Below are 18,518 nucleotides of genomic sequence, written 5' to 3'. Positions count from 1 at the left end.
CCAAAAAAACTAAGCCCCATTTTGAGTTCCAGAGAGAGTCCATGCCTTGAACATTCCTCCTTGTTCCTTCTAGGCAGGACCATTATCCTCTCAACCCACCACATGGATGAGGCAGACATCCTTGGAGACAGAGTAGCCATCATATCCCAAGGGAAACTCTTCTGCTCGGGCTCTCCTGTATTCCTAAAGAACTGCTTTGGGTCTGGCTTCTATCTCACTCTTGTTCGCAAGATGAAAACCACCAGAATTGGAAGGGCTACGGTAAGTATGTAGCTCCCTCCCTGCACATGTAATCTGAAAAATACTTACACGTATTCGTGCACTGCACCAAGGTAGAAGGCAGTTAAGGGCTGCTTGAGGCTGTGTACAAAACTGACTTCAAAATTAAGAAAGTAATGAGAAAATTTGATGACACCTCATGAAATAATATGGATACATGAGCGTCTCTGTAAAAATCTTCTCTGGTGTTATATATTCAGCCAAACAGGTGAAAATAATAGGTGGATGCAAAGCCCTCAGTGGTCTACAGTTCACTCTCGTCAGTGAAGTATGTCTAAACTTTTACCAATCAAGTTGCCTTTGTCCACATACAGGTGGTTCTGATGCTTGTGTTTGCAGTACACTGGTTGTAAACACAGTGTAGTCTAGTAACTAGCTCAGACACCAGAAGAGTCTACATTTATCCATAGCTAAAACAGCCCCGCACAGCTTGACAAGCAGGGATCTGGATTCTTTCTGCTGTTAGTAGTGCTTCCAGTCTTAGCAGCAACGTGATCTGACGGCCGCTGCTGATCGTATTTCCCCAGATATTTTGCATGCAATTTAGAAGTCACAGATACGCTTTGTGCAGGTGGATTTATGTTTTCTGCATTGCTCAGTCCAGTCCTCAGATGACTTTCAGTATAATATGTTCAAGATGCTCCAGATATGACATATTTTTCACTGACTCAAGCTGTTCAAAGGCTGACAGCCCTTACATCCTGTTTTGCATTAATCTGAAGCACTTTCATCTTTGTATCTGTTGCTTGTCCATGCTAGTCGCTTTGTAGCTGTGGATCTCAGTGCTCCTGCTCCTGCTCCAGCTGTGCACACAGGGACAAAGAAGGAGCTCCAGAGCAGGAACTGGATGGTAAGAAGTGGGATGGTTCGGCATTCTAGCACATAGCTATGTCTCCTGTTATGCTGCAGTCTCATCTCATTGATCTCAGCAGATCAATGCTGCTGAGGCCCACTTCTTCAGTACTTGTGCCTAACATCTGTATTGTATTGTAACATGAATTTCATAAGGTTTCTTTGTGGTTTTGCTTACCATTGCCCCTTTTTGATGTATATATGGTCTCAGGTACAGATCATGAACTGGAAATTTGTGTGCTTCTGAAGTGTAGTCTGAGTTTTGAACTACTGTGCGCTAAAATGTGTAATTTGTTAATGAAAACTGAAGCATATCTAGAGCAAAGAAAACTGGCTTTCTCAGAAAAAGTCATTTGGGTTTTTCTATGTAAGAGAAGAACTTAAGCAGATACTCCTGAAGATTTTGTTGTGCTTTATTAACGGACCTGAAATAGTTTCCTGCATAATTAGCAACGTAGTCCAGTCTAGTACAGAATTAACTGAGGTATCTGTGAGTTATGTAATAGAGCAGTCCCCTTTTGTATAGTGCAAACAACAGCTTTTGAAATCATGCTCAGCATGGTTAAATATTCGTTCTTTGAACACTGTTTTGACTTTTCACAGGAGATCTGAATGAGCTAGCAGAAATAATTCATCATCATATCCCAGAAGCAAAACTAATTGAAAGCATTGGTCAGGAACTCATTTACCTTTTGCCCAATAAAGACTTTAAACAGCGATCTTATGCCAGTCTCTTCAGAGAACTGGAGGAAACATTGGACGACCTGGGACTCAGCAGTTTTGGAGTTTCAGACACACCACTTGAAGAGGTAACACATAGATAAAAATATCTGATCATCTTACCATCAGTCCCCAAAATGTTTTCTGAGACAGTTCCTGTTCTTAAATATGTAATCTTACTAATTCCCAATATCCCCTTCAAAACCTTCCTCTGGAAAAGGATCCAAGCCTTCGTGTTAGCCTTGTGGAGCATGACTCATTATCCTGAAATCTGTCTGTCTTTGTATCTTAGTTTGTTCCTTTATTTTCTGAGATATTTTGTAAGAGACCTCTGATTGTGTAACAAGCAGGAGTACTGAAAGGCATCTAAATTTTTTTCTGTTACATTAAAGGATGGTGTATAGTGTTGCAGAGGTCAGGTTACAGTACCTGTTCTATTCCTAACCAGGAGATGTATTTGTCTATGGCAGGTTTTCCTAAAGGTCACAGCAGAAGCTGACCCTGGAATGCAAAAAGCAGGTATAGATCCATGAATCAGTATTTGATAAACTTTTCTCAAGACTGTCCTGTATTCTGAACACCAAGTAAAGAAGAGCTTTAGAACTTTAAGCCTTTGTATGGTGTTCTTCCAAAAATAAATTTGGTTGGAAAATATCTGGTTTTAGGGCCTGACATGACATCTGAGAAAAAAAGATGAAGTCAGCAGAAAGACTTTTGTTTAGATTGGATGAGGTTCTTTACTATGTAAATAAAAGCAGAGTGTCAAGCCCCCAGATGTCAATGGTTTTAGTAGTTTTATAAAAAGTACTTTGCTGACCGTTAGTCCATAAACTACATACATGATTACCTTGTTCATCCTGCTGAGTAAGAGGAGTGTTAGCCTATGTAATGCCACTATATACAGCCACAGTGCAACGGTTCTAATTAAATCAATCTGGTGATGTGTTATATGCAGTTGGTAAAATCTGGAGCTCATTAAAATGTTTGTGCTACTTTCATGTATGGAGGATAAAATGCCTTCTCTGCCCCTTTTCATCTTAACCTAGGAGACACTCAAGAAAATGGTTCTACCCTTGGCAAAACCTCTACTGAGAACAAACCAGCTGAACAAACCACATTGAAAACTAATGACACTTCTCGAATGCCAGTAGGCACAGCAGGAGATCAAAATGAAGGCAAAGGGTCCCGACAGTATAAAGGTTTTCAGCTTGTACATCAGCAGATCAAAGCACTGCTCATCAAACGGTTCCACCATGCCTCCCGTAGCCACAAGGACTTCTTAGCCCAGGTATCGACTTACTTTTGCTGTTCTTGACTCTGTCCCACAACATTCTCAATGCTGTCTTTCCCAGCAATATCTCTATGCAAAGCAACAGAGGTGCTGCAGATGGGTAACTGTGTCCCTAACTGTTCTGATTACGATGCCAGCTCTTCTGCCTCTTATTCTTTCTGCCTAGAGTCTATCAATCACCCACGCCAAGTTAATGATTCAATCACTATCAGCCCAGCATTTTATTTTTAACATAATACTGTTCTGTGGCAACCAGAATCTTAACTGAGAGCACTGGAAATTAAATTGTTGGTGTTCAGGAGCTAAGTCAGAGCTGATCTGTGTGCTCCTGCTGTCCCTCCTTTGCTTATATATATATTATGGGTTGTGTACGCTGTCACTCTACAATATATATCTAATAACCTAGTGCGATGTTTTCGTGTTCCCTGCAGATTGTTCTCCCTGCTAGTTTTGTGTTGCTGTCTTTAATACTTACAGTCATTATTCCTCCATTTGGAGAATATCCCGCCTTAACCTTACACCCTTGGATCTATGGACAACAGTTTACTTTCTTCAGGTAAGAGGAATCACTGAGTAAAAGTACATCTGTCGTATGTAGAACCTTTCCCCCCCAGCATTTAGGATCACGGGGCCCTGTCTTACTAGGCTTTTCTCACTCTATGTGGTGTAGAAAAGGATTAACTCAGCTGGAATCAGCAGTTTTAAAATAGCATGAAATTGGTGCAAGTGAAGAATACAGCTGCTAGTATGCCTAAGCAATAGTCCTTCAAATATCTCACTATCTTTGGTACTCACCTCTTCCTAGCTGAATTAATGACCTCAGCGCTTAGAAAGTTACATATCCTGCCTAACAACAGATCCAGGATAGTAAGAAATCTGACTGTTTCTGATATGCCATTGAACTACTCCTATATTCATAATCTTAGAAAACAATGAGATTGAAGCCTATCTGCTGACCTGTGGTAGATTTCTTTATAGTTAGTACAGTATTTGGGCAAAGTTACAGAAACAAGAAGAAAGGAGAGACTGTTAAGGTTTTATTCATGCTGCTGCTTAGCAGTTTCTCCCAAAACAGTATCCTTTGGCTGGGTCTGAATTTTATTTTTTTTTGTCTACTAGCACTTTGTCTCCTTTCATTCCCCATAGAAGCTTCAGTTCTGTTCTCTCCAGGTCACTGCACAATTCCTCTGTGCTCTCCTGAACACTTGCTTCACCTTCACTTCCATGTATTCCAAAGCTGAACTTGAACCAAGTCAAAACATGTGCAATGCAGAGGAAATTTATGAACAATGTTTAAATCCTAGACTAGATTGCAACTAGGAGAAAGCACCAAAACTGAAGGCAATAGTTCTGCAGCATTTCCCTTGAGTTTCATACTGAAAATTCACAGGAAACTTTAATTTAATTTACACAGGGGAGTGTATGGAGCAGAGTTTGAGATGTTGTGTAACACTGGGCCCTAGCAATATTCTGTAGTCTAATGTTAGGATGTTAGTTGCAGACACTTCACTATTAGCAGCATTGTCTCTTTGGCCTCAGCAAATGAAAATGCAGAATATGTTTTTCATCTTCTGATTACTGAGTGGGACAGGGCTGAGAGGGTAGAAATGTGGATTGAATCCTTTTTGGAGAATATTGCTATAGGACTACGTCAGAAGTCATGCTTTAACATTAGGAGAAAAGGACTATTGCTTTAGCATGTTAACCATCTTGGAAGGTTCTGGGTTTCTGCATAAATAAATAAAATAATTGAATTATCAGCATTCGGAGGGGGGCAGTTGGTTCTGCCATGTGGCTGTCCTTCACCAGTTGTTATGTGTATTCCAGTATAATAGTTTGAAAAAAAATTTTACAGAGAAAGTCCTATCTTATTCCCCTAGCAATGAGCGTCCTGGCAGTGAGCAGATGGTCTCCCTCACTGATGCTTTCTTGAATAAACCAGGATTTGGAAATCGCTGCATGAAGAATCAGCCTCTTCCGTAAGTTTCTAGCTAATCTCTCTTGAACGAGGTTCTAGCAGGGTATTACTAGTGGAGCCTGAATAGTGAAACAAGAATGAATTGGCTTGACTTTTCACTAGAGCCAATGCTTCAGGTGTACTGTTAGCGATGATATCTAATATCAGGTCAAAAGCAACAAACAGCAAGACAACAATGCCAGTGGATTAAGAGTGATTCACAGTACTCAGTGTGACTAGCTGGAAGCCAGCTCATGTAGCCTTGTATTGAGAATTAAGCAACCTTGCAAAGTATGTCAGTAGGTCAGTGGGCTCAGACCCAGATCTTCACAGTTCCTCTGGCACTTTCCACGTGTGAGTCCCCTCAGGTTCCTCCTGTTCCCACTGAGGTATTTGGAAGCAATAGCTTCAGCAATTGCTCAGATTGTCAAGTAGCAATAGGACAGTCTCCATTATTTGAAGCTATTCTCACTCTGGAGGACAATGTCAGTAGAGCTCTTACTTCAACATTTGTTGTCCTACCCACTTACCCTGCCTGTGAGTCCTGCTTTGGAGGTATATGTCACTGGCATGCTATGCTTCGCCATTTGTTCATTTTCTCATGCCTCTCTCCCAGTGGTGATATCCAGCAACTTGATTCTTCTCCTCCCTCTTCCCCTTCCTCTCCTCTGCCTGGTACAGCAGGAACAAAGAGGAAACTTTAAAAAATAAAGAGAGAAAATATACTGCACGAGCAAGGAAAAGGATAGTTTCTTCACAAAGATATGTTTCTTCACAAAGATATGTGTCTACTAATGGGTCAAACACAGTCCCCTTGTTCTTTCAGTGTCCTATCTGCAAGCTGAAGACAGTAGACTGGGCAGAGATGTTGGGGGAGATTATATTTATTCATGTTTAGCAAGTACTCGAAAATGTTCTTGTTATTCATAACGCACAGGATAAGGGCTGAGAGAGAATGTCTGCTGAGAGCATTGTGATTTTGTGGATTTGTGAACTCCCACGACTGTATCACTGCACAGCTTAAAGAGTCCATTCCTCTACACAGGAACTACCCGTGCAATAATATGCCAACTGCCTGGAACACACCTGCTGTTCATCCTAACCTAAGCAGCCTCCTGCTGAGCCAGAAGTGGAGCCCTGAGAATCCTTCACCTTCCTGCAAGTGCAGCACGCACAAGAAACTCACTATGCTGCCGGAGTGCCCTCCGGGTGCAGGAGGCCTCCCGCCACCACAGGTAGTGTCTGTCCCTGTGCCATAAATCTTTGCAGAAAAGTTTCATGGCAAGTGCTGGAAAAGGGGTTAGTGTGTAAGTACCTTGCCAGGCCAATATACATGGAAGGAATTGAGTACAATTTTTAGGGGAGCAAGAATTGCTGGAATTGGGAACTCAGTTTCAGAAGTATGGGAAAAGCTTGTATATTTAATTGAAATTTCATTATTATTTTCATCTAAATTGCAAGATCTTCATATAGCAGAAAATCACAAAAAATTTAACAGTTTCTAAAATAATTTTTTAAAATCTTAAATTTTTTTTTTGCTTCAAAGAACAATGCTATTTAGAAGATTGCCTTTCTTTAAAGAGGGGAAGGAAAGGAGGGAGAAAGAAGAAAGGAAGGAAAGAAAATGTCACATTTTGAACATCATGGAGTGGGGTCATCTCACTAAAAATGGAAAATTAATATTGAGTCAACCCCAAATAATTATTTTTTTACTTGTTTTTTCGTTCCATTTCTAAAAGAAAGTTCTAAGCAAGCAAAACGAATGTCTGTATGCATGTGCATGAAGGTGAGTAATTTAATAACCACTGATGCTGTAGGGAGAAGAGATGAGAGCTACATTCCCACCTGCTCCTATCAATGAATAATCTTAGTAGTGCCCTTTATAAAATGTGCTTGCTCTTTTGAAGAGCAAAGGAAAATCATAGCCTGTTAGTGTTTACATTTTCTAAATGTTTTTCTAACAAGTTAAAGAAAACAGAACTGCAGCCACTGTCAGAGTAATAGCTCACTAATTTAATGTCTCACCATGCACACCATTCAACTTTAATATCACTGTTTGCCAGGCTGCACACACTAGCCAGATCACTAAAATAATTTTAGTTTTAACACTAATGTCACAAGCTTAATCAATTTCTGAATCCAAATCCATGACACAATCTCTTAAAAGTACTGTTTCAGCTTGATTTGGTTTCCCTATCACTGTTCACAAAACAACAAAGCAAAGTTGATTTAAATGTCTGTAGAATTCCTGTCTATGAAGCAAAAAAATAAATTAATGAAGAGGTTATATTCTGGCCTTATTCACAGCATCCCAAGTCATTTCTGATTTCCAAGTAATCCCTGCCCAACAGACAGCCCAAGTTGAATTTTGCTAATTGCACGCTAGCATATTTGAGATGGAAATTTAGTCTAAAACTTCAAATCCAAGTAGGATGCAAAATTAATTTTTTTGTTTGTTTGTGGGGATTCCAGTCCTCTAAGGGAAATGTATTTATTATAATATTATATCCTGATAATTTTGCATAACTTGCCAAGAAGAAACAGTTCACATTTGAGTCTCCAGGGAAGCAACAGTATGTAAATAATTATGATGTAAGTCTGAGCACTGACAGCTCATTTAATGAAGGCACTATGAGGATGCTACCAGTCTTACTGCATATTGTCTAGAATCAGCTAGACATCTGTAATGTATCTTCTGCGTCATCTGGTACTGCCTTTCTGTGGACAAATGTAGGAACTTCTGGGAAGTTCATTAGACTTACTTTCTAGGTCATTACGAGGAACCTTTTAAAGTATATTCCACCTTGGGATAAACTCAGCAAGTTTGAGGTTTTGCCTTTCACAGTGACCCTGTGACTCACCATGGCATCATGTAATTTTCATTCAATGTATCTAACATGCTAGTGAAGGTGAAGTTTTCATATTAATTTTTACTTCAACTTTCTAAATCATAGAAAACTACCTTATCTTCACAGGGACCTCAATTTATTTGAAAAGCTTCCTTCTTACATGGTGAAGAAAAAGCTTTGAGCAACTCTGGCCGTTGTTGCAAATAATTCGGGTCAAGTTCCAGAGTGAAGCGCAACTGTTTTGTGTCAGGCATAGCAAACTTCTGTGATTTCTTCTGAAATTTTAGCAAAGTAAGGATGTTTGGGCTAGAAAATGAATGACCCACTCTCATTTCAGTGATACTGTGAACTTGAGCAGTTCCTCTGAACCAAAGCTACTTTTGCTGTTTTCCTGACACTTACTTAATAGCTCTAGAGACTGTAAAGTTTACTGTGATTGATTAGGTTTTCTTTTCCTTCCAGAGAGTGCAGCACAGCACAGAAATTCTTCAAGATCTGACCCACAGAAATATTTCAGATTTTCTGGTGAAAACATATCCCACTTTGATAAAAGGGAGGTAGGAATTAATATCCCTTTGTTTTTCATATGCAGTATTTCGTACTTGGCCATGAAATTCTCATTTAATAATAACATAGCACCTGAAGTGCCACAGTATTGTGTAGACTTGAGCATCATGTCCATATTCCTGATGTAAGAACGGGAGATACTAATTTTAGGGGAGTTAAATTGTTTTAATTATACCCATTTGTATAATCAGGTACTCCTTTATAGGCAGTTTATATATTAAAACAAAAAAGAAAGAAAGAAAGAAAAAAGCTGTCTAGGTGAAACTGGAGGCCTGCAAAGCATAGGAATCCACCTTTAATTTCTATTTAAGCCTGACAATACCATTGACTTTGGTTCAGTGCATTAAGAGACAGGATTCTCTTTGTCTGTTTCAGCTTGAAGAGCAAATACTGGGTCAACGAGCAAAGGTAAGAAACCAATTCACAGATTGTGGTGGTAAATAAAGGAACAATGAATTTCTGTTTGACCTGTGGGAGCCTCACAATGTTTCTCTGAAGGGACAAGGGGAATTGTGGCAGATAGTATAGAACAAAGAGATGGCTCCAGTGGGAAATAGGTTGGGGGTCAGCAAGGGCTTTATAAAGACAGCGGGTTATATCTGTTTGGACTACCCCCACAAGGATGAGGGCCAGAGGCACACAATGGAACTATCACAGTTTTATTATCTACAAGACTAATGGGATCTGAGTGATGGAAAGTTACAATACAATACTGCACTACATTGCAATATTGCTCTGACACAGCTCTTTCAAAAGTGCAGCAGGAAAAATATGAACCCTCCAAAAAAAGGACCTGGGTAAGATGAAACCTAGACACCAGCTATCAAATACAGAAGTAACAACCACAACTCCTTATCCCCACTCTGAACATGGGCAGTAGTTATAAAACAGATTCCACTAGTGCTCCATGCTTACGTAGAGGCATCAGCTAACCCCAGTGTGATGTCTACATGGCAGATACTAAGCTTAGAAAGATGATTGACTAGCCTGAAGAACATACTTATTTAGCTCTTCAGCAGCAGTAGGAATTCACTTCAAAGGTAGCAGGCTGGATGACGCTTCCTTCACGGACTCTCTGCTTGTTTGTGTGCAAACATTACTTTCTATGGGATTAGACTTTGGTTCATCTCATGCAATAGTATTTAGCATTATGGAGTACTGGCTGGCACCAGCATTGGTGAATACCTGCTCCTCTCAGGGCAACTGAAATTTTAACTGAGGTCCATGCTGTCCTCAGTCCTCTGTGCTGTCCACACAGTTATGTGTCAATTACCTTGATTTAAAGATTTCTCCAAATCTTCTATCTAAATAATAATTTTCTCAGGATCCTGGCATGAACCCCTCAGAAACTGATAGAAATTCTATTATGTATAAGCCCTATAAAGACCTAATACAACTTGTTAGAAAAAGAGTGGAGATTGTTATACGTTAATTATATGATGTATAGAAATCAAACTCACATTAAGTGGATTTTTAGTATTTCCATCAATGTACAGAGCCTGTACAGGGTCTGTGGTAACAAGTGACTGATGATACTGTTCTCTTTGTTAGATATGGAGGAATTTCTATAGGAGGAAGGCTCCCCGTCCTTCATGTTTCTGGAGATCAAGTTGTCGATTTTTTAAGTGATCTTGGCCGAATGATGAATGTGACAGGAGTAAGCAAGATTTTTATAGTTTTTTTGTCCCTTTACTAAAGAATTGTTACAAAGCTGAAAACCTGCAGCACCGGATTTCACCCAGACATCTGATCTTTAGCCTTTTCTTTTTTATTTTAGGGACAAACTTCACTGGCTGCTGCTAAAGAAATGTCTAATTTCCTTAAATACATGGAAACTGAAGACAATATTAAGGTATTTGCTGGAAGTAGTCTGCTAATCCAGAGTCTTTCTTGATATAGACTTCAGATTGTGAGAATATTGCTAATGGCATTCTCAGGTGCAAGAAGGGCTATACTGTATAATACTATACTTATAATAAGTAATACAGGATACAGTGTTAACGCAAAGTTATTTCTAATGTGAGATTTTTTTTTAACCATGTTCTTAGTGCTCCTTGCTGTCCTAAATACTTCCGAGCAGGACACATTCTGCTAAATTTTAAAATGTGCTTCCATAAAATCCGTTGACAGTGGTTGTCCAACCCTTTTAAAAGCATGGTACATGAGCTCCTCCTGCTGGACTGTGCCTAGGAGCTATGAATTTCCGGTGCCAGATTCTTCCCTGCTGATAGTGCCCATGAAAGTAGATAAAAGGCAGACAAATTTTCTCCTGCAGGTGAAGGCTTCTTAAATGAATCTGTGCTCTCTGACTCTTTTAGGTGTGGTTTAACAATAAAGGCTGGCATGCTATGGTTAGTTTCCTTAATGTAGCCAATAATGCAATCCTTAGAGCTAACCTGCGGAGTGGCCAAGCCCCTGAGGAATATGGGATCATTGCTGTAAATCACCCTCTGAACCTCACGAAGGAGCAACTCTCTGAAGTCACTGTGTAAGTCTGCCTGTGCTCTACTGCTGGCTTTTACCCATCCCTCTCCTGGCGGCTTACCACCTCCAGGGTACTCACGCTCTGAGGAGAAATAGTTCAATTGACAGAAGGTGGAGGCCTTTCCCTAAAGTTTTATTCTAGTCAAGAATTAGATATACAATCTATACTTTTCTGTCTCATTATATTCTTATAAGAGTTCATTCCCATCCCATGTACATGATTTCCGTTGATTCGCAAGCACAAAGATGCTGAAGTTTTCCGCTCCAAAGCCAGTAGATCAACTTGTGAAATAACACAGAGATCACAATCAAAAAAGGAATTGGAAATTGTAGGCAGTAGTCGACAACCTCTGTCTGCTGCCAAGGACAGCACACGGGTAGATTTTCAATAGCATGTAGTAGTGTAGGTGTATTCCAGAATCTAAAAGCCATAACTTCTTGAAAAAGACACTCTTAAGCATACATGACCTCCCACTCATGTCTCTTATTAAGTTCAGAAGTCAATGAAACTGAAAACTTCTGCCTTAGCACGGAGGCAAGATCTGAACTTCATCTCAGTGTCTGCAACTTGCCTCTTTGAGTCCCTTTTTACCCAGCTCCCAGAACACTTCAACTATTGTTCCTTAATGTCTCGTTTGAGACACACAATACAGGAAAGGCTGCCAAACTGAGATATATGTAGGAGTTATTCCAGAGAATGAAGGCAAGTAAAAAACCAGGGAATGGTGCCACCGACATCTGTATTTGTTAGGTAGGGTCCCCAACGCAAATTGGGAAAATACACTAGCACATTTTGAAATTGGAAAAGTATTCTACTTACAAAAGAACCTTGCTACTTCTAGATCTTGAAATACCCTCCAGATTCCCCAAATACTCATATAGTGTTGTGTTGCATCCACTCCCTTGCTCATAGTCCCTTCTTGTGCTCTGTTTTAGGCTGACCACTTCAGTGGATGCTGTTGTTGCCATCTGTGTGATTTTTGCCATGTCCTTTATACCAGCTAGTTTTGTTTTATACCTGATTCAAGAACGTGTAACAAAAGCCAAACATCTACAGTTTGTCAGTGGTGTGAGCCCTGCGATCTACTGGCTAACTAACTTCATGTGGGACATAGTGAGTAACTGCTGATCTGATTTCATAGCCTGCAATTATTCCTGGCTTTGCATGAACGGGGGACTAATCTGTGAATTGAGTGAAGGTGATTCTGAGCAGTGTAAAGCATTAATTTCCTTAACTGTTTCTCAGAGAGCATGCTAAGGATCTGTCCTCCTAACTAATTACAGATGTAGAAATTAAGTCAGGTGTACAGATCATTATTTAACTAATGGAGTTGAAATTGTTGCAATCTTAGGGTTTCCAGTCCTTACAACTGAATGTATAATAAAGTACAACTTACCATAGCAGGGGAAATCCCAGCAGCCTGATGTTAGTCACTCCTGCCCTCTAAAAGAACCATAACGTGTTTCAAAATATTCAAGAAATGTAAGTGGGAGATTCACAGGCTGCTAGAACAGTAGCTGGAGGCCAGACAAAATACTCTAGGGTGTCTAAAATGACACAGATGTTTTTGTTTAGGTCACTGAATCATGTTCACTGTGTTCTTCCAAAAGGATTTGGACCACAGGCCCAGGCTTGCTTAGACAGGGCTCAGCTACCCTCCCATTACTCCTCAGACCACTTTGTCACGAAGGAGCAAATTCTTTGCCTGGTTAAGGCACAGCAAGGGGCTTGTTTTCTAGCCATGCCACCTTCTCAACAAAGAGAGTGGCCAAGGACTTATGGAATAAGAAAAGCATGAACATGGAATTGAAAAAATTAAAAAGAAAAAAAATTGAAATAATTGAAAAGCCCAAAACTCTTTGGGCTTTGGAAGGTGCTCCTTCAGAAGGCAAAGCAAAGCATTAATTTAGTAAATGAGGGAAAAGAAGCAGGTCTCTGAGTTCCTGTCCCCTGCTGGTCACAGGAGCCTCATAGCAGCTTCCTTGACAGGAATTCTGCTTGGCTGTGGCCCTTGACAGCATGATGCAAAGGTGTTAATTGGTGCTAGCAGTTCTGTGAAACGCCACCTTCCATTCTGCATGGGGAGCTCTGTGCATTGCAGTAGGCCAGCGCTACTGATACGGAACAGAGGAATTGAGAAGAGCAGCGGCCAAACATACTCACTTTAGCCTCCTCCCAGGAATGTGGCTCAAGTAACTAGCTTTTTCCCTCCTACACAGCCTTTGCATCACCAGAAACTGCACTTCCGTTGCATACCCACGGCCTCTTTCTGTGGGCAGCCTGCCAGCAGGACCAGGAAATAATTGGCTCCTATACCATAATCTAAGAAACAACAATTTATGTTTTATTTTTGATGAACAGCCTGATAAAAGTTGTCTCAGAAAAATGTTGAGTGCTGCCAGGGACCCATTGATCCAAAAACTCAAGTGTGACTAGTCTAGCTCATAAATTCCAGTGTTCCTCAATGCAAAATCCTTTTGGAATAATGTGTAGGATCTGGATATGCTTGCAGACCTTCTCAGGTTTTACACACTGATCTTCACCCTGTGACGTGGCAGGTGAATTATGCACTGAGTGCTGGAATGGTTGTGGTTATATTCGCTGGATTCAACAAGAAAGCCTACACTTCTCCGACCAATCTCCCTGTGCTTGTTGCCTTGCTGCTTCTGTATGGGTGAGTGTTCAAGGTTGTTCCTGCATGTGGTGTCTTGTATTTCATGTGGAAATGATATTATGTTATTGAGCTCAGTACTTAGTGAAATGCAGCTTTAAAGAATAAAATTGAGAGGGTACAATACAGGTTAGAACTGGATTCTGTCCCTTCTCCAGTATATTTACACACTCTGTCTGACCACACGCTGTAAGGAATTTTTTGTCACTGCCTTACATTTTTAAGCATTAAATGTGATCCTTACAGGGAAATACATTTGTTCAGTTTGCTGCTTTCTGATATGTACCTTATGTAGGAATTTAGTGGTTGTTCATTTGCCTCACTGGCAGCCAATACTAAAATTACTTTCAGCATCTGACCCAAGGGCAAAGAGTAATGAGTCTTCAACACTTTTTTTAACTTCAAATGAGCATTTGTATTGGCAAAATACCATTTTATAAGGCTGACTGAAATTCACTTTTATTTAATTAGTGATCACATATTTTTATCTATAAAATTATATTCCTGATAGACCTGCAGCTAACATAGTCTAGGCAAAATGACACACCAGATCTATTTCTAGAGTTAAATAAGCTAAGCTTTTCACATCCTCCTATGTATATCAGAAATCAAGCCTAAGAAAGAACAGTTCTTTTCTGAGCAGATTACCTTTAATTTTCCAAGTTTTAGTGTTCTTTGAATGAAAATCCTGAGAAAATGCAAAGCATTATCATAGTTCAATCTCTGTAAAATACCCAATTTTAAAAAATGCTATCAGAATGTCCATTTGTTTTAATTTTTCATTATATCTTTTTGAAATGCAATATTGGTATCTTTAGTAAGTTGTCGATGGCTCTCTATTTTTTTTTTAAATACAGTAATTCATGGCTGTGTCAATGGACATTTAAAATGTCTTTGCGTATTTTAAAGCATCTACCAAGAAAAAATTTTCAGAAAAAATATAATCACATGGCAGTCACTTCAATAATAATTTCATAATTTGCTACGGAAAATAAAAAATAGAAAGGAAGGTAAATTCATAGAATCATATGTTAGCCCTTGTGTCGAGCTGCAGTTATAACGGGAAGCTTAGGATGGTCCTTTCTGACCACAAGTGTACTGTCCTGTTAAGCAATTCAGGTTGTTGTTACCGAGTTCTTCCTAGTCAGACTGAATGTTGCTAAGCATTGTAACTTTATTCCAGAGGAATGCTCCTCCTGTGCTGCTGCATGTGCATTTGCTATGTACCAGAAATCATGGCACAGAAAGCTCTGAGTCAGGAGTAAAAAAACAGTGGTAGAGGAGTTAGAAAAGAATATCAAAATTTACAGAGTTTCTGATTTCTTTGGACAGTTCCAAAGACTGAGGAGTATGTAGCAAAGCAGTATATCATATTTGCTTTATCTGACATTCCTTTGTTTCTCCCTCCTGGTGTACAACCCAGTGAGATGTGCAAGGATACCTTGCTAGCATTAAGTTTTCTCAATTTTAGCAGTTTCTATTGCCCTGCATTTTAACAGCAAAAAAGACTAAGCAGAAAACCTTTTTATCTAGTAAGCAGGGAGAGAATACTGTAGTGGCATCTCTGGTTGATTACACCATTTCATTACACTTGGGATGAGAAGAAAGCTCAACTTTTTCATTAGGCCAACTGACATGAGAACGCTGAGAAGCTGCTATCATAGTTCTTCTATCTTTTGCATGCAGATGGGCAGTAATTCCTATGATGTACCCTGCTGCTTCTTTCTTCAGTGTCCCTAGCACTGCTTATGTTGCGTTGTCTTGTATTAATCTCTTTGTGGGGATCAACAGCAGTGCCATTACATTCATCCTGGAGTTATTTGAAAATAACCCGGTAAGTAATGTTTTTATTGACACCTGGTTTTAAAGAGCTGTGCAAAGGGTGTCCAAGCATAACCATCTCTAACAGTAACTCTCTGTCTCTACCTTCCCATTTTTTCTGGCAGTAAATGAGTGGGGAACTTGCTGAGTAACCGCAGGGATGGGTGAGCAGAATAACCCAGAGAAGCAACTCAGGGCAATTGGTATCTTGGGCTACACACACAAGGAATGACACTGAGTGTTTTTCATCCCTATGAGCAAACTTCTGAACACTTTCACAGTTGGGGCTGAGGGGACACTTTGTGCTTGCTTCTGCAGCTTGGGTGGTACAGGAAGAGGTAGATGGTAGAAAATCATAGAGTCACCACTAAGTAAGGAAAGACACTTACTCCTGCTAGTCATTGTGTTAGAAGAGATGTTCTGCTTATAGCAGCATTTTGAGAATTTCCCAAAAATGGTTTAACAGCACCAGAAAGGTGAGAGAAAGTACAAGAAGAGAGAGAATACAGTGAGTGCCAAAATTAGTTCTTAGAAAGGCTGAGTCAGTTTATGAAACACTGTTGGCTTGTATGCGCTACTTACTACCCCCTCTACAGTTGCTGATACTCTGGCCACTGAGATTGACACCCTTTCTACACCTGACAGCAATCCAATTAGCTATCATTACTGACAGTGCATTTGCAAACACCATGTGCTGGTCAAGCATTGCTGCTTGCCGGGAAGGAGAAACAGATCTCGGTTCAGTTCATGGTTTCAAGGGCCAACATTACAATACTTTCTGTCCCAGGTGTTCCCGCATTCTCAGCCGTGCTTCTTGATAGCTCACGGTTCAATCTAGTGCCATTCAGTCTGTGGGACAGCAGGCCAGTATTGTTATCTTTGAGAATATGTCTCCATTGTAGACACTGTGTCTCCAGGGAAAATTGCCCTTCTCTGGATTGAGTGTCGGTGCAGCTAGGCGGCTACTGGCACTTGCACCAAAGTCTACTGTGTAGTTACGCCCAGACACTGCTACTTTTCAATATTGCAGCAGTCCTGATCATGGAAATAGTCCAGCTAGAAAAAAAAAGATGTTGCAACAGAAAAAATGCCACTCTTTCTTGTTGCTTACAGTTGTTGTTTGTAATAGCTGACGCTGGAATTATATGTTACCTCTGCTACAGAGAGGAATACTTCATTACAAAAATTAATTTCTCTCCCCATTGACAGTTTTTCACAAGCACCTTGTCTGGCACCGTGCATGCCAGCATTCTGCTGTGCTGCATTCTAGACTGCAGATGCTTTGGGTCTGACTTGATAAATACTCTGTTTTCTCTGTTGTAAGAACACAGAACATCCAGTTTTTCTGACGTGACAAAGAACTTTTCACTCATGTTGCTATGTTTTCTTAAAGAAGTCTGGTTTCAACTGCTTATTGTGTTGTTTCTGTTTCTTATAGTCTTTGCTGAAGTTTAATAAAGCCTTGAAAAATGTGCTGATTTTCTTCCCACATTTTTGCCTGGGTCGTGGACTCATTGATTTGGCCATGAACCAAGCTGTGACTGAAGTATATGCCAGGTTTGGTGAGTAAGAGCCAATAAGCAACAAGTTACATCAGTGTCACACGTCCTGACCTTGGATGAGATGTTTGGAAGTGTTATCTTGGAAAATTAGTGGCTGTTTCTGAAATTCTCTCCTTTCACTTCATCAGGTGGATGAGGAGTGTGAAAGTTCAACCTCTCTGAAGGAATCACAGCTTCTGATACAGCTGCCGGAACTCTACAGCCCAACCAGTAGTCTGTGTTGGAAATTAACCCATTTGTTCAGTGCCAGACTCTAGTGTCATTTTGTCATTTGTTCTGAAGTCCTTAGATCATTACATTATTTTATTTCATTTGAATACTTCGGCGGTCCTCATGTTAATGCTTAAAGTGGCTACTGTTCTTCAAATGCATCCTCTTGGGACATGGCTGTCTTCAATATCAGACAACTTTTTATTAAAAGAATAGTCATATAGAAAGACTCATCTAGCTTTATTCAGAAATTATGTCTTTTACATAATCCATGCAAATTTCATGTTCTGATATCCAAATTAGTGCATATTCAGAGAGCTTGTATTCATTTTTGCTCCCATGCAGCAGCTGAGCTTGGAGTGTGTTTTCTTAAGAATCTTTATAAGACACTGGAAAATGGAGACGTTGCCTGATTGTGATCAGATAAAGTACAGATATTCATCCTAAACCATTATGATTATGCCTTTTCTTCTGAGGAGCAGTGTTTTGTTTCAGCAGTATTTCACCTTGCTTTCTGGTGCTCTTTCTCCAAAGGTGAGGAGCATGTTTCCAATCCTTTTCAGTGGGATTTTGTTGGAAAGAACCTGGTTGCCATGGCTGTTCAAGGGGTTGTTTTCTTCATTCTGAATCTCCTTATGCAGCACCGTTTGTTCTCCACAAGATGGTATGTCTGAAAGCTTGTATTAATGTTTCTTTATTAACAGGGTAAGTGTCTTTGTTTTTCTCTGTATCCTTCTTTTTTCTTTTTCTCTGAATTTTTTCAACTTTTTTCTTCTGTTTACTTACCTGAATTCATCTTAATTTGTTGATATCCTGGTTCAAGAAAGTATTTACAAATGTGCATTATCCTAACAGGATTTAAGATATATTATTAAAGAAATTCGTTTTCTTGAATTAAGACTTTAATGTACTTTTTTTTTTTTAGATTAAGACACTGTTATAGTGAGCTGATAAAATTACTTGGAAAGTTTGTAGTGTCATAAGTACTGGCATGGGGTACTAGCCTGACATCCCAAGACAGGAATTCTAGTCCATTGCACAGGACTGTAACAGCCTGGACACTCCTGTTCAAGGCGATTGCCGACAAGAGTACTAATTGTTACAGATAAGGAGGTCTACTCAAAAGAAGGACGATCATTAGCTACCGAAGAGCAGCCAAATAGCAAAAGCTATGGCTGAGGGGTGGGTTATGTCATATCAGTGACTGACAAGGCATGCTCTTTTGGGCAAGCTCTTTCCTCCCTTTTTAGTATT

General features: G+C 39.9%; 1 protein-coding gene across 1 annotated transcript in view; it reads left to right on the top strand.

Moving 5' to 3' along the window:
* The window catches only part of ABCA4 (ATP binding cassette subfamily A member 4), a 74,037-nt gene that overhangs the window by 48,654 nt on the left and 6,865 nt on the right, over window positions 1–18,518 (top strand). Inside the window, exons 23-40 of the mRNA XM_035902862.1 lie at window positions 74–261; window positions 1,039–1,129; window positions 1,735–1,940; window positions 2,322–2,370; window positions 2,898–3,139; window positions 3,574–3,698; window positions 5,023–5,121; window positions 6,145–6,334; window positions 8,411–8,505; window positions 8,891–8,923; window positions 10,067–10,172; window positions 10,293–10,367; window positions 10,834–11,003; window positions 11,936–12,113; window positions 13,559–13,674; window positions 15,358–15,505; window positions 16,931–17,054; window positions 17,799–17,928. Coding sequence (XP_035758755.1) covers window positions 74–261; window positions 1,039–1,129; window positions 1,735–1,940; window positions 2,322–2,370; window positions 2,898–3,139; window positions 3,574–3,698; window positions 5,023–5,121; window positions 6,145–6,334; window positions 8,411–8,505; window positions 8,891–8,923; window positions 10,067–10,172; window positions 10,293–10,367; window positions 10,834–11,003; window positions 11,936–12,113; window positions 13,559–13,674; window positions 15,358–15,505; window positions 16,931–17,054; window positions 17,799–17,928 — 2,365 coding nt within the window. The remainder of the gene's footprint in view (window positions 1–73; window positions 262–1,038; window positions 1,130–1,734; window positions 1,941–2,321; window positions 2,371–2,897; window positions 3,140–3,573; window positions 3,699–5,022; window positions 5,122–6,144; window positions 6,335–8,410; window positions 8,506–8,890; window positions 8,924–10,066; window positions 10,173–10,292; window positions 10,368–10,833; window positions 11,004–11,935; window positions 12,114–13,558; window positions 13,675–15,357; window positions 15,506–16,930; window positions 17,055–17,798; window positions 17,929–18,518) is intronic.

This window comes from Egretta garzetta, unplaced genomic scaffold (assembly GCF_000687185.1).
Source record: "Egretta garzetta isolate BGI_Z169 unplaced genomic scaffold, ASM68718v1 scaffold149, whole genome shotgun sequence".
NCBI lineage: Eukaryota > Metazoa > Chordata > Aves > Pelecaniformes > Ardeidae > Egretta > Egretta garzetta.
This window is presented reverse-complemented; position numbering and strand designations above follow the sequence as displayed.